Source organism: Hippocampus bargibanti, linkage group LG01 (assembly GCF_051943395.1).
Source record: "Hippocampus bargibanti isolate YZ-2025 linkage group LG01, ASM5194339v1, whole genome shotgun sequence".
Lineage (NCBI taxonomy): Eukaryota > Metazoa > Chordata > Actinopteri > Syngnathiformes > Syngnathidae > Hippocampus > Hippocampus bargibanti.
Window position 1 is genome coordinate 28,010,603 of NC_142734.1, and position 20,264 is coordinate 28,030,866.

A 20,264-nucleotide genomic window follows, 5' to 3' on the forward strand; every position below is an offset into this window, starting at 1 on the left:
TCTGTAACCGGCGGCTCAAGAGTTGTTGATAGTAGGCTAATATCGCTAATATAGATACATACAGCATGTGTTGAGTTCGTGATAAGGCTTTTAATTTTTTGTGGCTGCAGACATTTTGTTTTGGGGTCCAATATGGCTCTTTCAACATTTTGGGTTGCCAACACCTGCTATAAGAGAACACCAAATCAGACCGCCTAGTTTTTGGGACACTTGTTTTTTTGACCGAGACTGACGACACTCACCAGCGAGTGGGAACCCGACCCGCGTTGCCTGCACGGAGGTTAGGGTGAATGAATCGCCGCGAACACCTGCGAAACATTTTGGCCTCTCTAGGTGGTTGCTCTTGCTTTCAATATAAAGGTTAGTAAAATAGAAATGTACTGCAATTCTTGCAAATTTCCCAATTGTGGGACGAAAAAAGGTTTTCTGATTCTGATTCCTCTGCATCTTCAAACCAACAGTGCCCTCTAGAGGAGGCAAAAACATACACACGTGCTTTATGAAGCTTTGTTTGTCCACCACTTGCGCACTGTGCTCTTTCAAGTGACAATTTGCTACCGATGTCTCTCTGTCATTTGAAAAAAATTTGATTATCAGCTTCAGGTTCATGTATGTACAAAAACCCTCTTTCCACACTGACAGTACTACTAGTGAATGTCATGTATGAGTACAAGTCATTCTACAGGGGGCGTCATAGTCATTATTTTCCAAGTGCAAAGGAATCTCAGCTATTTATGTGCCAGTCTCATACAGTCATGATGTAGTTGCTGTACTAGTGCATAGATGTGTCAAACCTAAGTGGAAGACGATCACAACACTTGTTACGAGTGTCCAGCAATGCCATACGGTAGTTGTTCCAGATTGTAGTAAATGTCTTGATGTCACCTAGTGGCATCATCCTCCTGAGATCAAAGAGCATCGTCATAACACGACTTTTCCAGTGTCGGAGGAGAAAGTTGATGAGGCAGAATTCATTTGCTTCCAGAACCTGGAGAAGCACTTGTGTGGGGTTTCAGGATATCATAAGATATTATCGGGAGCTTCGCATTACCTGGTCACACCAAAACGGATTCAAAGAGTCCCTCGCGGTGTTGAAAAATCAAGCAGCCGTCACCCAACGGAAGCCATTGCCGAGTCCCAAGGGGGGATGAAAGATTCCATACGATTTTCAATCCAGAGAGTCACTCGGGGGTCCTGTCTGTGACGTCAGGGTCACTGCTGGGCCAAGAGGATGTTGCGGTTGGCCTTCATCTTCTCCAAACGTTTAACGAGGAAGCCGTTTGTCGCCTCTAGTTCCTGGATCCGATCCAGAGCGGAGCGCAACTGAAGAGGGAATACAGTAACCTATTTTAATTTTGAATAATCAATCTCTGATTTTCAGCTTGGAAAACAAAAACGAAAAGACAATGAAAGATTATAAACTGATATAAAGTACAGTAAAGTCTCGTTATATCGATATTCAAGGGAGTCCGAAAAAATATCGATATAACCGGGACTATCGATATATCCGACCCTGTTTGCATGTAATTTTCTCCGTGCGTGCATAGAAATAGTATCGATATAACCGGGACTATCGATATATCCGATATCGATATAACGAGACTTTACTGTATTTGCAACTCAATACAAATATCAGTGCGGGCAGACCATACACTGTGCATGCAGAAGGCAAAAGGAAACGGTAGTTTGGAGGCAGAAAAATAGACATCAAATAAAAATACAGTACCATAAATGAATTGCAAATTTTGATACTTTAGCTTGTGGATCAATTCAAATTGGGCATGCGTCGCGAAATATCAATGTTTTCGTTTTGATGCACCCATCCCTACAGGGGAGCATCATTCTCATTTTCTTATTGACTTTGTAGTATTTCACAATGTCACTCTGAAAACTAAAAAAATCACACTGCCTCACAAAGAGCAAATGAAATAAAATGTACGAGGAAAGTACTTCTCTGTGTAGTTTTCTCCTCTCGACCTTCAGCTCATCCTCAAGCAACTCTGCGCTCTCTGATGCCGTCTTGTAGCGAGTCACCTGACCTTCCAACCGGATGACCTGGAGAATGGCACAAGGCAACAACTCAATTATAGTGACCATGAGGACTGAACGATAATTCTCCCAACATTTGCTTCCTATTGCTGCTGTCCTTTGAGAAACACATATGGCCAATTTATAATATATATATATATCAAACAACAGGGAAAAGGTGAAGGACGTACGTTTTGTTCCAGTGTGACAACTTCCTGTTCGGATTTCACAAGTTTGAACTTCAGGTCGCTGATTTGTCTGCTTGCATCCCCTGAGAAGAAAAATGTGCCATTGACGAAGACAAACATGAAATTTACTGTGAGAGAAAGAGAGGAAGGCTCACTCTGAGGGTCCGAAATATGCGAATCTGTGCCATTTTCAAGAGTGTCTTCGTCAGGATTTTGTCTCCCTTCAGCCCCGTTTCTTTGTCTTAGAAGCAGTTGAGACTTGAGCATTCTCACCTACACAAGAGGAACATTTTCAAAAATCAAAACAAAAGCATGTTTTGCTGGATGGTTGTTTGTCTCGCTTTTATGGGACATTTCCCACGTTGCTACACATCGCACCTGATCCTGGAAACTTTCTCTCTCTTCAAATAGCTTCTTGAGATGTAGCTCTGGAATGAGAGGAGCGAACACACCGTTACTCAGTGGCACAGCCTCCCGGGATGCTTATTGGTTAATTGAAGTCATGATCACATGATTCTAATTACAACTAAAAAAAATTTAGAGCAACTGTAGTGAAGTGTGATAACTAGTGATGGGCAAGTGAAGCTTCACGAAGCACTTGTGATCATTTGTGACTCATCCAAATGGCACTCTTGGTTTAAAGATGCAGTGGATTGAAAATACACTTCCTTTTCAATAACCTTCATATATACCAATAGCACCATCTGGAGGAGTCCAAAAATATCCCAAGTGCTTCATGAAGCTTCATTTCTCCAGCACTAGTGGTAAAATCAAATGATTTGGTAGTTTGATTCAAGAGATCCACAATTGTTCACACATTCCAATCAACAGGGATTTTTTTAACGATTTCTTACCCGTGAGAAATGCTGCAATGTCGCTGTTGAGAAAATCATAACACGGCAGCAGTCTTGTAACAAAAACATTGAGTTCAATTAAATATAAATCATTTATTGATTATCACAAAGAAAAATGAAACAATACAAACATCGGCCTCTCATAATTTGAAGCTCATGAGTCTCTTTAAACACGACTGATTAGTGCTCCATCTCCTCATGGGCTTCCTCACAGCTGTCCGTGTCTGCCACTGAAGCGTCCTGGCCAGCTTGCACGTTGGTCCACAGAATCCAGCTGGAGGGTCGCTCCTCAAAGAGTTTTCCTTCCGGGAGTTTCATCAGTACCCATTCGGGAGCCGCCATGACCTTGAGTTCCTCCACGAACCTTCTGAGCTTGCAACAAACCTTCTGATCATGTGCCGTTTCATATTTCTCAGAGGCATTCGCGATGGCTTTTTGCTCAGATGTTGCAGGACGATCCTCAAAGTCTCCATGTATGAGACTTGCTGAGAAAGATGAGTCACCAGCGGGTGTGAAGGAACTTTTAGCAGGCTTCTCATTCATTTCCGGGCCTGGTGAGCGGTGAAAGTCAGCTTGGTCTAAGGTGAGGTGATATATCTTGTGCTGTTCAGCTGACTTCCCAGATCTGATGGTATTTTGGTCCAAGATCAAGTCTGAAGCAGACTGACTTGATTTGTGGACTCTTCCAAAGGAAGTTCTACAAACACGAGAGATGGTTTTTTTCCATTTTGGCGGACTGTTGCATTGTTTTGAGGACAGTTGAGCATTTTTCAGTGACCCAAAAGACGACTTGACTTTGGGTGTCAAAATTAATTCAGCAACAAGGCTTCCACTTTGTGTCGCCGCTTGTCTTACAATTGCTCCGTTCACGGACGCGCAGCTTCGTCTGAGTCTGGAGGCCAATGTCCTCATGTGACCTTTTCTTCCACCTTTGTGATTTGTTTGTCTTACCGAACGGGCCTCTCGGCTCACAAGCAAGGCTCGTAAGAGCCTGGCGGCTGAGCTGAAGCTGAGCGCCTGTAGGGGTTTGTTTATCTGGCAATGGCGGGATGTCATGTCTCCATTGATGCCTGAAAGACCATCAAGGATATATTGGAGCACCGATCACAGACACGTTGTCAAGCGGGGAATTAACCCAGACACTCGGGTAAAAAGTGAACACGAGCAGCTATTAGATTGATTCAAATAAACTGGAACATATTCAAATTATGGAGAAGCAATCATGCTTTAGGGCTGGGATGTCCATTTATTTTTCCCTCCACAGCTGCATTTGGAACAGTTGAAGAAAAACTTTGAAATTATTTGACCTTGATTGAGTAAATGCGCTAAAAACATTCCATTGAGTAATTACACAATACATTATGGCAATAGTCATTAGATTATTCGTCCGATATTGGGGGTAAAAAAATGATTTTTTTTCATGACGGTCGATACTCTGCGAATGAGGCCGATATTTAGCCCGAGATCGTACGCCGCATTAAATATATAAACGTACATCCAATCAAAGTCCTCTCGACTCCCAAGATAATATTAACGATAAATATTGACACTTGGGGTTAAACAAATCACGAGCCCACCACAGTCCCCTTTGCTTGGAAAATAGCCGGAGCTAAGGCTCATTTTTCGGCGGCCACCCGGCTCGACCACGGAGGATGATATTGATCGATGCGTTTTCCTATTTTACCTTTTTCCACAATCGTTGCTGGACACATTAAATGTTTTAATCGGCGTTAGATCACCTTGAAATAGAAGAGTTCCGGCTAGTTTTCAGTGTAATCTCAATATCAATGTAAATTATATCGCGCGTCACAGCGTTAGCTTTGTGTGTTGTTATCGAGGTCTGCAAGGCCTCGGGGATAACGAACGTAACGTCAAGAAAAATTGGGCCATTGGGGTTTCCCCGCAATTTCCAACATTCTTACAACAACTACAACTTTTATACATTAAATAAATTGTGAACTGTTCTTACAAAGACCATTTTGGCTCAAATCCAGTTCATCTCAACTTCTGGGAACCAACGACGATGCTGCCATCAATCGCTACTATAGTCACAGCAAACAGCAAAAGTAATCCATAATTGTATGTTTTTTTTATCGCTGCGTACGGTTGTATTGATAAAAGCATAACGTGCACATGCAGTGTAAGCTGTATGCATTTCCGCTGGTTAGCGTTTTATTATTTATCATTTCAAATAATGTACTACAACTTTTATATTGGAATTGTAATCATTTATAAGGGCAGCTATTAGCCATGGTTGACAGATATGAACAAAATGGCATGCAAATGGACATAGGCGAAAATTTGGACACCCCTGCTTTACGATGACGGAATGATATTCTGTGCTTTCTGCCAACCGAGCCTTACCTAGCATGCTCTCTCCGCTCCCAGGAACTTCGTTCGCCAACTGGGAAGCAAAGCTATCGCTGACTTGTTCCTCACCATTGTCCAATGTAGGCCCCCCGTCTGTTGCGACCTCCGGAGAAATGACCTCGCCATATTTCTGTTTGGAAGATGAACAATAATCAGTGACTTGCACGATTTCTGTCAAACATAATAAAATAAATAAACTCTGAAAGAGGCCAAATTGTTCCGAGTCATGTTGTGTTCCGTGACATGACAATGACCTCACGCGACTTCTTTTTCTGTACCTTGACAACATCTCGGAGGCTGAGCACCTCAACTCTCAGCTGGTCGCGCTCGATTTGAATCACGTCAGAGATTTCCCTCTGACCCTCTAATGCCTGACAGGCACCCGGGACGATGAGTTGGCGTAAAGGAGGAAAAGTGTCAAAGTCCGGGAAAAGGAGAGAAAGCGGGTTAAGTGAGATTTATGGATTTAGTGGTGATATTAGTATGACGTTTAGTGGAATTCAAATCTGATTCGGTGTGACTTTTAGTAATATTTGGGTGTTTGTCATGTTTGGACATTTGATCGCGTCATACCGCGATCTTCATTTCCTTCCACTGAAGAGCCTCCTGTAAGTCAGACACCTCCTGAGAGGAAGCACGTGTTTGTTCTTGTAACTTTGACACTTCCTGGGGTGAGTGGAGGGGGAGTGAGCAGGAAGAAAGAAAAGAAGGAAGAGAAACAGGAAGGAAAATAGAAAAGTAACACGTTTGTAGTTAGTTGCTCATTAAAAGATGGGCAGAATGTGAGGACGGCACTCTGTGTCTGTTGGGGGGTCGTATTGAACTGACCCTCAGCAGGTCTTCACTTCGTCTCATCGTCTCCTTCATTTCTTGAAACTGGAACTGAAGTACAATGTGACTGTCGCGCTCATGTTCGTATGCCTGCAAATGCACACGGCTCACATTAGAAATCTCGAGTAATGCCTGGATTGCGCAATGTTCCCACAAGAACGTTTACTTATTAATACAGGTAACATCCGATTTACGACTGGCGTGACTTACGACCACGACCGCCAGACCGGAGGCGGGTGGGTGTCGGCGCTCGGGCGGGTGTGATTGGCGCAACACAAACGCCGCGTCGGGCTCACCGTCGCCTCTTTGAGACAGTTCGTTCTGCTTTGTGGCAAGATTGGGAGAGTCGGCGTTGCAGACGGCCCCTGGGTTGGGCCGCACGTCGACGCGTGGTACGGCCGGGAGAGGGCAACCGGTAGAACCTTTTTGCTTCGGCGTCCGCCTGAGTCCGAGTGTGTGTTTTGGGTGACCTCTTCTAGCTTCTCCGTTAGCAGGAAGAGCGATTTTTCAACAGCTCGCATGCATGGGAAGCCGTGCGTATTTGGGTCAGCCGAAAGCATGTGTGCCGACACAGTTATAAAAATCGATAATACGAAATATAAAATGATTAGAATGACACTAAAAGTTATAAGATTTATAAATGAACGGTCAACATTTTGGTATATAATAGTATTCAATAGAAAACGTTGCTTACAAAAACATACACTATCCTGTCGTATAAACCTTGCGTCAGCCATTTTGAATGCATTTCGATTTACAACCGTCGGAACGGAACCCGGTTGTAAGTCGGATGTTACCTGTAATGTTCATTTTTAGATAATAATCGTCGCTGAAAGTAGACGAAACTTTTGGCGAGTTGGAAGCAGGTCTTAATTGTGGCACGTGACTTTGGTGAATTTGATGGAAGTGCACACAGATGATATGTGCGATAGGTTTTGTCATATTTTAATGACAAAAATATGAGCAGAGCGTGTATTAAATCCTTTGAATGATCGAAGAAGTCGATTCATTGAATGTGTTGTTTTTATGAATCACCGTATTTCTGGACTATAAAGCGACCCCAAAAGCCTTCATTTTCTTATATTTTATCACTTTATAATCCAGTGCACCTTGTTTACGGATCAATATTGAGCCACAACAGGTCTCATAGAAGAAGTAGGGTGCGGTGCATTCTGGGATATATAAAACGGACGTTTAATTTCAATAATCTCTTATAATAACTTTGCAAGGTGGATTTTTTTTTCTTGATTTGGGCGTAATTTTATGTTTTAGGCACAGTGAGTAGAAATAAAAATGTGGCCTTTTTTTGCTTGTATTTAGTGTGTACAAAAAATTCTGAAAATGTTAAGGTAAAAATATATATAAAATGACGTTTCATTTCGGTAATCTCTTAAATTTTTTCTCGATTTTGCCATAATTTTTGGTGTTTGGCACATTTCTGAACATTTTACGGCCAAAATATTCCATGAAAACCTCTAAGGAACATAAACGTTTTAAAGAAGGAATATTGGTAAACTCTGAAAGTTATCTTTATTATTGTCTTGGATTTGGATTGGATTTGCCTTTATTAGTCTCGCAGTGGAAACATTTACATTTCACAACAGCAAAGTTATGAAAGGAATGAAAGTAGAAAAACAAAATACAGGAGCTGCTGGAAAGGCAGCCACTCTCGCGACGCTGTCTTGAAGTCAAAAGAACAAAAAAAAAACTACGTAACAAATAACATGACAACACAAAGACACAGAGTCATTCATTCATAAGCACTTTCTGTACCCTCTTTGTTACACGAAGCAGCACGAAGCACGAAGTCTTGTGAAAAATCTGACAAAATGCCACACCTTCTATTAAATTCCATCTATTGAAATTCGTGTTTGACATCAAAAAAGGAAAATGAGAGCGTAATCTGACAGTTTCGTGCCATTTATTGATGTATTATTTTATTTATATATCCATTTCCCATTATTATTACCCATTTAATTTATTTATCTATCTCTATTTATTTACCCATTTATTTATTCGTATGTTTGTTTATTTATTTATGCATTTGTTTTGTTATTAATTTACCCATTTAATTTAATTATTTATCTATCTCTATTTACTCATTCATGTATTTATTTATTCATGTTTGTTTATTTATTTACTATAAAAAATAAAATAAATTACAAGTTTAAAAATAAAAAAATAAATAATATAATGTAATAGTAATAAATGAGCAATAAATAAATAGATTAAAACAACAAATAAATAAATAATACATGTCATTCATAGGTGCCTTTCAAACTCTCAAAGACACTTGACAGTCACAGGTTAATACTGCAAATATATAATGTCTGTGAATTAGAGAATCGCGCTTGTGCATGTCGGCGACAGTCACGGCTTTGATAAACTCCCTTCGTATCGTGCCAACAGTTGGAACGCCGCAAGAATGTAAGTACTCCCCTCCCCACCTCTGTTAGAATCATTCAAACAATGTTATCCGACATCCCATCGATGGACTCACCTTTGTGCGCTCGTCAGCGTGCCGTCGCGCCTCCCAAAGCAGCTCCTCCATGTCACTCAGTTCCTCCCGCAGAATTTCCACCTGATACATCAAAGTTGATTTGTCGTTGTGCAGCTGAGCGTTGGAAACCATCGCTCGCCGATACTTTTCTTCCGCTTCGGCTACGGAGTCCTGAGTCAACCAAAGCAAAATAAAGTTCCATGCGTCAGATTCAGTACGAGCCCATCGCTGAATTAACGGCAATCGAAATAAGATAAAATTTTCTTCTCGGTCGGACAGTGGTGACATCACTGGTACCTTCATCTCTTTAATTGACGCCTCCATCTCGATGGAGACTGACGTGTCACAGCTTCCTCTGCGAGATGACGCTCCACCAAGGGAAGAGAGTGTGGCGGCTGAAAAGTTCAGCGCTGTTCGGGAGCCCTGCCAGACACACATGAAACAGATTCGATGGTGAGAGCAGCGGAAAATAAACGTTTATTTCATCAAATATGTTTCCACTTTTTTTTTTCAGCATAATTTTATTGCCAGTTTTAGTGGTACTTTAGGTGCACCAATGCCACTTTGTTTACAGCCTTAGTATGACTACTTGATTATCTTATTGCAGATAGCAATTATTTTATTTTGATCACATTTTCTTCAAAACCAGCAAAGCAAACTTTTCACTCTTTAATTCGTAATTGTACGACAGTCACTAAATGAAGTCACTAAGTGAAGTAGATTTCCCGCAGCACCGATTGGCCAGACAATATCATGTGATCACCCGCAGCCAATGATGGCCAAGTGTCAATTCAGGTGTGTCTTAAAGGACAACCGACGTCTCCGGACAAGGTGTGTCCATAATTTGTAAAATCGCTTCAAATGACTTCCACTAAGCGTATTTTACAAAGATTCCACCGCATATAGCTATAATTTACATTTTAAGACTCGCGCTGAATATTTTGGAAGTCTTGTTTTTGAGTTGGTGACGAGTCCTCACCGTACGTCACTGAAGGAATGCCCCTGACTGAGAAATGACATACCTTGCATCACCTCAATGCATTTTGCGGTACTTTGTTTGGTCTGAAAACTTCGTGTTGATCCGTGTTGATGGCGAAATTAGAAGGAAAACACATAAATAACGCGATGGTGAATCGTTGTTTGTTGCATCAAGACTTCTACAGTGTATTTGACATTCGCTGACAAAACGTCCCAGGAGACAATTTTCACGGAGCTTTGTCGCCATCTTCTGCCTTTTTTTGGCTACTGTGAGTACTAAAGAGTTTGTCACATTTCTCTCCAGATGCATCAAAATGACCGGAATAAATTCTTTAATCGATTGCAAACATGTATGCTTTCCTCTTCAGAACTATTTGAATCATATTCATAACTGGATATGTAACAAGAAAGCATCTTTTCAGAATCTGAAGCCATTGTTCTGATTTTAGAGCAAGGCAAGATGTCTTGCCGTGACACCACGAACAAGGGGGCGGGACCTTCTGAAACTGGCTACTTCCGGTTTCAAATTGAAGTACTTTTTAGACACTTTAAGTCATTTTTATTGCCGTTTTGCATTTGACTAAAAATATCATACTGCGTGTTTTGGGTATTTTAGTTGCTCTAAAACGTTTTTCTGATGTCAGTTAGGAAACAAAAAAGTGATGTCGGTTGTCCTTTAAACTTGCTGGCAGAGGCTTCGACAAACTCTGAGCCCGATGCACCGAACCGATGCACTTCATGTTTTCCTAACATTCCTGTCTCTGTTGTAGTTTACAGTTACTTTACAGAAAAAAACAAACTTTACAGCGTAACCTGTGAGAAAATGTATTTCAGTCACCAACGGTCGGTTGGAGACGACACGTTACCTTTACGCGTTGAACCTGACCTTTAATCAGGTGTAAGTACAGTAAAGTCTCGTTATATCGATATTCTCGGGAGTCGGAAAAAATATCGATATAACCGGACTATCGATATATCCGATCCTGCGGCATGTATCTTTTCTCCTTGCGTTCGTAGAAATAGTATCGTAATAAGCAGTACTATCGATATAACCGATATCGATATAACGAGACTTTACTGTACGTCAACAGTGTCAAAGTCATTTTTTGTGGCGAGCCACATTGTAGTTACGGTTTCCTCTAGGGGGACTGTTATGAATTTGGGGAAGCCATTCGATTGTTTCAAATCCAAGATCAAGAATAACGACTGTTATTGTGGTTTGCGTATGACAATTTGAAATTTTGGTTCAGACTTTAGCAAGCATCATGGAATTTCACGTTTGATTTGCTTTCGTGGGGCGAATAAAGTGATGTGGCAGGCCAGATTGGGCCCCCAGACCTTGACTTTGACACCTGTGCCCTACGTTCACCCGAGGACACATGAGCTAAACATCAAAACTTGACTTACTCTATCCAGGATGTCTCTGTCCGGTCTCTCCTCTACCTAAGTACAGACACAGAGTCAAACCACGGAGACGTTCTACTTCTTCACAAACAATTCGATCCACCGCACGGCTAACACCTGGTCATCCGCGACACAACATGAGGTTGAACAGACCCGCTGAAACTTACCACGGGGCTCGCGCGAGCTGAACTCGCTCTGGAAGACGTGCGAGAGCAAGAACCGAGAAATGAACTGTAGTCTGAAGGCTGGCAAAGGAAGAAAGGAAGGACAGGATGGAAGGACGGACACAGATGATCGTCGGGAGGACACAAAGATGGATGCCAGACAGAAAAGGCTTTTAGAATTAATGAAACCAGGAGAAGAAATAGAAGCGATGTAAAATCCCAAAAATGGACGACGGCTGAGATGAAATCACCTTCAGACTGCCTCGACTCCCAACGGACATCCGCTCTTCATCATCCGACAGCTGTCAAGACAAACACACGTTGATATGGTAGTACGCCAACGATCATCAAAACATTCGCCAAAACTTCTCACAAAGACGAAAAGAAAACACAGAGACGATACAAACCGAAGCGAGCCTCCGCGACTGGCGAGAATAACGTTCGCCATCCTCCTGGTAGGCCGCGAAAAAGGAACAGAGGGAGAGAAGAAGAGACGGTTATGGGGAAAGAGTACGTCTCGGATTACGTTCAATGCCATGCAGATGGAAAATTTAAGTTGAGAACGCAGGTGTGCGGCTTCCACGTTGCAAAACAAAAAGAAAAACACAGGAAAAGTGATGTTGTCTCGAAATACACAACAACGGCAGGTTGACATGCAGTGTAGTAAGCCGACTCGTAAAAACCTTCCACCTCCACCCGTGAACATTTTGGTGTCTATGATTTGATTCAAAATCCTGTGGCGTGACGTTTGTGCTCTTTAACCAGGTCAATCTGACCAATGCGAATCTTTGAATTTGTTTTGGAAGAAACAAGACGGTAGGAGGTTTTTCGCGGGTCAGCGATCAGATGTGAGGTCATACCATCCACTGCTCAATGTGACCCCATTTATAATCCGGACCGTAATATTTCTGTCGGGAGGGAGAAAGGGGGCAACGATTAGAAACACTTTTGAACTGCTCTTCCTCAATACAGTCAGTTACACGCAGAACTTTTAACTCATTGGCTGCCATTCCCAAAATTATTCGGGAATTGAAAAGTGTGACTTGGAGCGCCATTCCAAATTTCTTTAGGTTTTGGTTTTTCACATGTATTAATGTATTTATTTGTGTATTTATTCATGTATTTATTTATGTATTTTTTATTCATTCATTCATTTACTACATTGTTTTTCTTACTTGTGTCATGATCTGGTTGGTGACCAACGGGGGGGCGGTGTCGGCCCCGCCTGCACCTGCACAGGTGCTGGTCGTTTCCAATCAGTGACACTCAAAAGGAACCCCGGCACGACCATTCGATGTCGGGTAATTGTTGAATGTCATTGTTGTTTGATGCACTGTTGTATGATGTTGAACAACAGCATACAATGTGTATGCTGTTGTATGCAATTGTATGCATTGTTTGCGGTGCATGTGTTTGTTTAACCTTGGCGGACTTTTAATCTTGGTTTTCTTTTGATACTTTGTATTTTTTCCGTTCAGATGATTTTGATGTTTTAGATTTTATTCCTGCTGACTTTATGTTAATACAATTTGTCAAACACAACCTCCTGCTCCCTCCTGTCTGCTTTTTGGGATCCGCACCCGCCATCACCACCTTGCAAAACCGTGACAACTTGCATTTGGATGCAAGCACGGCGAGAACATGCAAACCCCACACAGGATGGCGGCAGTCTGGAATCAAACTCGGTACCCCTACAACGCGAGACGGATGCGCTGACTTGGTTTGGCCTTAATTGTGATCACACCCATAATTTTCTTCGACCGCACAACGCATACGGATACTCGGTTCGAGTGTGATGCGCCTCCTAACGTTGATTTGCCGTTTATCTCCGTCATCATAATTAACGCGACAAGCTGCGATTCACCAAGCTCATCTTGATGTTTAACTGACAACTTGAATTTCAGATACAAGCAGGACAAGACATCTCCACACCTCCCCGTTGAAAGGAAAAAATATATAACACGGTGGAAGTGAATGTCTGGATTCCAGGCAATTGAATCAACAGTAAATGAATTAACTACAAGGTATGTGGCTGTCTCTACGTGGCGCGCACGCCCAAATTAGAGCGCAAAAAATAACTAGGCGCTATTGTGAAAAAAAAGGTTAGTGGTGGAGAAGAATTAAGGACAGGATGATCGACAGAGAAGTGACTCACCGCAGGATGAATGTCCCAAATGACTGTTAAGTCACACTAGCGCCTCTCCTACCATCTGTCTGACCTCTGAACCGCAAAAGGCGCGTCACATGTTTGCTTCTTGTCATTCAATGGAAATTAGTTGATTAGTGTTGATGAGTGGCAGATATTTTGAGTGGCAGACTTTTGTGACTTCCCCATTTCACGAGAAAAAAAAACAAAAAACAAATACCACTCAACTTATACTTCAAGAGCAATGCTGCCATGAAGTGTGGTTGATGCGCAGTGTCCAAAATGGCAGACATAAAATTTTGACTGGATCTCAAATGTTCAAAAAAGGAACATTTTGCACAGAGAACATGGAATATTATATAATGTATTATATATATATATATATACATATCCATATCCATATATACATTCATAGTTCGACCACACCAACGCACTTCCACTTCCTAACAAAAATGCTTCTGTTTGGCCATCTCAGGTGCCATGTGACGCCATTCAGGGAGCCATTATTGATTGTCCCGTTAACTTGCTGTTCGCCATTGTGTGTCAAATGCCTCACCGCCATGTGGCGATGCGTTACTCACATTCAAGTAAACGAAAAGGAAAGAATGGTGCACGCAAACGAACCGGTTTCGTTCTCACGCCAATTTAGGCGAGCGTACTTGGAAGACCTGTTTTGTCAACACTTTTGCTTATGGTGGGGGGTTTACAAAAAGGTAGCTGTGATAATCAATCAATAATTAGATACTAAGTAGGTTCCATGTATGGAATCCTGTATAGGAAAAAATATATACATTGACAAATTTATGTAAACACTGCGCATGCTCTACGATGAAGCAAATTGGTTCTGAGGCCATTTTGTAAAATAAATAAAAAATAGATGACATTGATTCGCACCAGTGGCCCTTATTTGGGCTCATCAAACCGGGTGGGTGAGTGACAGCAACTCACCTCTTTGTGTTGTTTCTCCAGCTCCTTCATCCGAATATCTCTAGCCTCCGCCCTTGCCGTCCGCCTCGCCGCCAAGCGAGCTTCTGCCTGTCACAGACGTTCACCGCATTAAGATCGACTGCACATGCAGGTTTGTCCATGTAATTTCAAGCATCGTGATTGTTTTTACCAAATAAATACTGAAGATGGAATTTTATGGTGTCAAAACGTTACTGAAAACCTGGCACAGGCGGCAAAAAGACAGAATGTTGGGGAATGCTCATGAAACACCTGCTCGGAACATCACACGTGTGAACAAGCTCACTGGAAATGGGGTGGATGCCATAATTGGGTAGAAAAGGACCTTCCTCAAAATACTCGGTCATCAACAACCAAAGAGGGAGTGAGGTTCAACTCTCTTTAACAGAAAAAGTGTTTTGTGGTCTGACAAGTCCAAAATTGTGGATGTCGTGTTCTCCAGGCCAAGAAGGGAAAGAATCATTAGGATTGTTACGGAGGAAAAGTTAAAAAGCTAGCATATGCGATGGTCAACGTAAAAGACTGCAGATACTTAACCAGCCTGCCTGCAGTCCAGACCTGACTCCAAACGTGTGGCGCTTTAAATACAACGACTGGAGACCCCTGAGAAGCCGCATATCAAACAATAATTCCAAGTTAATGATTATTTGCTCAAATCAATCAAGTTTGCCACATTGACCATTAAAGATCTTGTCTTTGAGTGCATAAAAAATTGAGGTTGGACATGTTTTGCAAATCATTCTCTTGTTTTTATACATATTTAATTAGATTTGTATGTACTGTAAATTGCTTTTATACATTATTTTCTTTTATTGATATCGTGTCTACATTGGTTCAACACTTAAGAAGTGGACTCCGTGTTTTCTGAAACATAAAAAGTTAAAGTAACAAAGCCAAGGAGTTATTTGCCTTTATTGTTGTAAACCGGCTCATGACTCACTAATTTATTTTGATGCCACACTCGTTGGGAAGAGGCTGCCAACGTGAATCCGTAAAAACACTGTGAAAGTGTTGCGTAAATCAACCGCTCGGATTAATATCGATAAAATAAGTTGTTATATTAATTCATAATTCATTTACCGTATTTTGGCATAAAAACCATAAATGTTTTTGTATTGTTTCTTTCGTCCAGAATAATTTCTTGCTTGGGTCAACTAAAAATACACGGGAAGAAGACAAAACAGAGCGCTTGGTCACACAACTCACATATGTGGAACTGTTGCGGGTTGGAATTGAAGCGGATTTATGTGGGACAGGAGATATTGGACAATCAATGGATGCTACAGCTTCGTGTTTGCTTTCAAAACTTAGCTTGTAGCATATGTGTAGATTTCGCCATGACATCCCTGATCCACTGATGCAAAGGACGCTTTGATCCTCTTCTCTTTCACCTAGAACTGCTTCATTCAACAAAGTCGATAGAACTATTTTATATGCATATCCTTAAACATCCAATGTTACTTATGTTCTACTCATTTGTATTTGTCTAAGTTTAGTCTAAATTGTTACTTCATATACAGTAAAGTCTCGTTATATCGATATTCTCGGGCGTCGGAAAAAATATCGATATAACCGGACTATCGATATATCCGATCCTGCGGCATGTAAATTTTCTCCTTGCGTTCATAGAAATAGTATCGTAATAAGCAGTGCTATCAATATAACCGATATCCATATAACGAGACTTTTTATATATATATATATATATATATATATATATATATATATATATATATATATATATATATATATATATATATATATATATAAAATTCGCGTCTCACCCACCATGGGTGGTGTCTGGTGTCTGTATATATATATATATATATATATATATATATATATATATACATACACAGTAAAGTCTCGTTATATCGATATTCAAGGGAGTCCGAAAAAACATCGATATAACCGGGACTATCGATATATCCGACCCTGTTTGCATGTAATTTTCTCCGTGTGTGCATAGAAATAGTATCGATATAACCGGGACTATCGATATAACGAGACTTTACTGTGTATATATATATATATATATATATATATATATATATATATATATATATATATATATATATATATATATATATATATATGTGTGTGTTTACCTTATAACCTTAGATATTTGTAGTGTGTACAGTTACTCAACCATTCTTATTTCAGTCTAATATCATACTTCACCCTTCTATCTCGTAGCTGATAGGCCCCTTTTGAAATGATGTCATTCCCGCCCTCTGTATAAATAACATCTCGCGTGGGGGAAGAACAGAAGCTTCTACCTCAATGGCCTGCCTACTTCGACCTCACAATGTCTCTGCTGTCCAAGATTAAAATAATCTTTTGTTCATCACTTTGATTCCTGCTGATTTTACGATCACCTTCTAACACCGTCAAGAGCCATGAACCAGAGGAAAAGATCCATCAAAGTGCTTAAGATTGCATAACTGTATGTGTCTTACGTGTTGTGTCAAATTATTTATCATTTTGTATTTTTTTTTTTGTTCTTTTGACTTCAAGATGGCCTTGCGAGAGTGGCTGCCTTTACAGCAGCTCCTGTATTTTGTTTTTGCTGCGGTGAAATGGAAATTTCTCCACTGTGAGACTGATTATTATTGTTAGTGTTATTATTGTAATTATTATTATTGTTATTCCGGGTAGAGTGAACGCTGGCGCGGATGCCTGCCGCTGCTCACCCGCACAAGAAAATCCTGTGACTGTAAAGTGTCCTTGAGCGTTTTGAAAGGCGCTTAGAAATTAAATGTATTATTATTATTATTATAAAGCCTCATCCAAGCTAATCTAATAACTAGAGGCCGTTCCTGGTATCTGTGCGAAATGTGTGTCTGCGCAGGGCGGCATTCCAAAGTGGAGGAAAAAAATGGAAGTGAAAGGTGAGCGACGTCAAGGAAGTATGATCATTGTTTGATGATCTCTGTACATCGGTGAGGAATGAAGGGTAGCTTTCGGTTGGTGGAATGTGACTGGGAGTGTCATGACCAGATGGAGGCGCCAAAGAGGATCTTTGCAATGAGTGCCATTGAACGCAACAAACAACTAAAATTCTAGTCTACATGCTGTATTGAAACACTGAAACAATGCGGTGACGGAATGTATTCCTCCCAAAAACAAGGAAAGAAAATTTGACCCAATCGTGACATGGAATTTTACTCCCACGTCCTAAAAAAATGCACGGAATTAATGAGCGAGCATGACTGCACATCAATGTGGACAGAAGTTATTGTTCTTCCCGCTGACCTACAACCAGAGTGAAAGGCAGAGTTGATGATTTATCGAACTTTTCTATAAAAGCTCTAAACATGGAATGCAAAAAATATTTATTATTTTGATGGATTGGGTGAAATGAAGGTGGGGAAAATCCTCCATCAATCCATTTTCAACATACTTTATCCTTCAAAATTGAGTTGACAGGCAAAAGGTGAGATAGAACCTGGGACTGGTCGTCAGTCAATCCCAACACAAATATAACAATAGGATAGACAAGCTAAATTTAAAACAAGCAGCCTGCATTACACTCAAGTCTCAAATTGGAAAATGTGATTGTTTTTTTGGGTGATATACCACTTATCCATTGGTGTTATTTTTTGTGATATGCCAGTTATCCATTGGTGTTATTTTCAGGCACGCCTGAAGCTGGAAATAGGAATGCAAAAAAAACCTCTCATATGCACCCCTTGTATTCTTTGGGCTAGAAATCTGTGAGACTCCCCATCCGCACCCACATTTCTAGGTGACAAATTAGCCCAAAGCTCCAGTTAGTTTTCTTTTGCAACTTCACTGACCATATGTGTGTGTGTGTGTGTGGGGGGGGGGGGGGGGGTGCGCGCGCATGTGTGCCAGTGACCCCCATTCTTTAAGCCTCTAAACATTAATCTGCATCTCAGTGGTCACGACTAGTCTGCCACAAATGTTTTGTTGTTATTGGTTTGTATGTTTTATGTTTTGAAGATAACGACTATAATAATAATAATATATTTTATTATGGAACATTATTTCAGTCAGATGACAATTTTAAAATTACTTTAGCAATAATAAATAGTCTGAACCTAATAATGATTGTGGTTTTCGTTTTACTATTATTATTGTTAGCGTTGGTAGAAGAAGCATTTTGGTATATTTATTTGATGCATGATAATATTCATAAAAGTTATATTGTGCCTCAGTGTGTATGTCAATGGTTGTTTGTCTATGTGTGCCCTGTGATTGGCTGGCAATCAGTTCAGGGTGTCCCCCAACTGTTGTCCAAAGACAGCACGGAGAGGCTCCAGCAGGCTCGCGACCCATGTGCGAGGATTGATGAAAAAAATGGATGGATGCAAAGATTATCATTAATTATAAGAATTTGTATTATTAGTAGTGTAACAGTGTAAAGAACATAAAGACATTAAATGCTGTATTATAATCAGGATAATAGGTTTACGTTATTATACTGACTATATACAATTAAACCATCAACGAGTGGTATGAATAATTATAAAAATAATGTAAAGGTATTGCATTTAAAATAATTGAACAACATTATGGTAAATTGTGTCCTGCAACCACATTCATCATCAATATCATGAAAATACATTTTTAATCTTTTTGAAATTTCATCTTTCGGCAAAATTCACCTCCCGGGCGATCTGTTTGAGAGCATCGTCCTCTGCGGTCAGCTTCTCCAGGTTCGGGAGCCTCTTTCGGCCGGGTACTTGGGTCCCCATCGTCCACAAAGATCCAGCGACTCACTATGCAGTCGCGGCTTCGTCTCCGGAACGCAACCGTCCTTGGCTTCACAAGCTTGACCGACACCACGCGGACGCGTTGACCAATCAAAGCGGCGCTTTTTCGAAGCGCTTGGTTGGGCTTCGAATCCTTTTCCGGGCTCGAACTCTCATTGGAGATTCGGTGTCTGTCGTTGCCGCCCAAGCGAAACGTTCGCCCCGCTTCAGAACCACAAAACGCTTGAAACCGGCTTCGTCGCAAATGCCGCCCCTCCTCCGCCCCAAAAAAACTCGTTAATCCGCCTCTGTCAACATCCGCCGACAGCACGGGAGCTGCCTACGTTACTTCCGGGATGTCAAGAATCAAGAACCGACGTCACAGCAGTGGCAGGTATCGTGCGGAAGATGGACGCCACCGGTATTGAAACGCCGCATCTTGAATACCACCTGACCTTACCTTCCGCAGTATGATCACGTGGCATATGGAAGGGGCGGGGCCTGGGCGAAACAAAATCTTTTATTGGCACTAGTGACAAGTAAACAGTTAGCGAACAAGAGTAAAAACTCCTCATGTCAATGTAACATTATAATCAGAGATGGCTTTATGTGTCCTGGAGCAGCATATTTGTGATGGTAACAAAAAACATCTTAACTATTTTTCATATTTTGTTTTAAAGTTTGACGCATCAACCCAGATTTGATCATGGTTGTAATTTTTAGCTATATGACGTCAGATGAAAAACATTAATTTACAACTATGAATCAGGATGTCCCTGACTCACTTCCCACAAAGTTTCACATTTTGTGATGTTTTTTTAAAGTTCTCTCAGTATTTATAATAATTAACCACACAAACAAATAGTCAACCAGTTACTTAATGAATTGGCTTGTTTATTTAATTACCTGTTTATTTATGTATTTAAATTTTTATTTCAAACCAAGAAATGCCGGCATTAATCACATTCACCATAATGATCAACAATGATTAAACCGTTGAAAACAAGAATATTAATATTGATATCATTATTGGTATTAATATTGATGGTATCATAAATAATAATAATAATAATGTCACCAGATCTGTCACCATCCGGGCCAACCAGAAGCCATGGCT

General features: G+C 40.8%; 1 protein-coding gene across 10 annotated transcripts; it reads right to left on the reverse strand.

Moving 5' to 3' along the window:
• Nucleotides 1-70: 70 nt before the first annotated feature.
• Nucleotides 71-19,589, reverse strand: lrrfip1b (leucine rich repeat (in FLII) interacting protein 1b). Of its 10 annotated transcripts, XM_089007682.1 has the most exons (18): nucleotides 19,061-19,492; nucleotides 14,412-14,498; nucleotides 12,178-12,225; nucleotides 11,725-11,769; nucleotides 11,569-11,619; nucleotides 11,321-11,398; nucleotides 11,157-11,192; nucleotides 9,069-9,194; nucleotides 8,772-8,942; nucleotides 6,269-6,361; nucleotides 6,014-6,106; nucleotides 5,719-5,811; nucleotides 5,435-5,570; nucleotides 2,595-2,644; nucleotides 2,372-2,489; nucleotides 2,220-2,299; nucleotides 1,951-2,055; nucleotides 71-1,323 (listed from the first exon to the last, which is right to left on the reverse strand). In XM_089007682.1, exons 1-18 carry the CDS (start codon nucleotides 19,148-19,150, stop codon nucleotides 1,213-1,215), a joined length of 1,611 nt encoding a protein of 536 aa, XP_088863808.1. In that variant the 5' UTR covers nucleotides 19,151-19,492; the 3' UTR covers nucleotides 71-1,212. The 10 variants fall into 10 exon arrangements, with proteins under 10 accessions (XP_088863808.1, XP_088863736.1, XP_088863744.1 ...); XM_089007610.1 differs by lacking the exons at nucleotides 71-1,323; nucleotides 1,951-2,055; nucleotides 2,220-2,299; nucleotides 2,372-2,489; nucleotides 2,595-2,644 and adding an exon at nucleotides 2,753-4,140 and having other exon boundaries at nucleotides 19,061-19,589; XM_089007618.1 differs by lacking the exons at nucleotides 71-1,323; nucleotides 1,951-2,055; nucleotides 2,220-2,299; ... (1 more) ...; nucleotides 2,595-2,644; nucleotides 11,725-11,769 and adding an exon at nucleotides 2,753-4,140 and having other exon boundaries at nucleotides 19,061-19,589.
• Between the last annotated feature and the right edge of the window lie 675 nt (nucleotides 19,590-20,264).

Bases quoted from the DNA above. Each gene is read 5' to 3' on its own strand.
- lrrfip1b (XM_089007610.1), bottom strand. From the start codon at position 19,150: ATGGGGACCCAAGTACCCGGCCGAAAGAGGCTCCCGAACCTGGAGAAG. The intron at 8,943-9,068 runs GTACCAGTGATG...TGGTTGACTCAG, and splicing joins CGTCAATTAAAGAGATGAAG to GACTCCGTAGCCGAAGCGGA. The intron at 5,812-6,013 runs GTATGACGCGAT...GGTGCCTGTCAG, and splicing joins GGAAGGAAATGAAGATCGCG to GCATTAGAGGGTCAGAGGGA.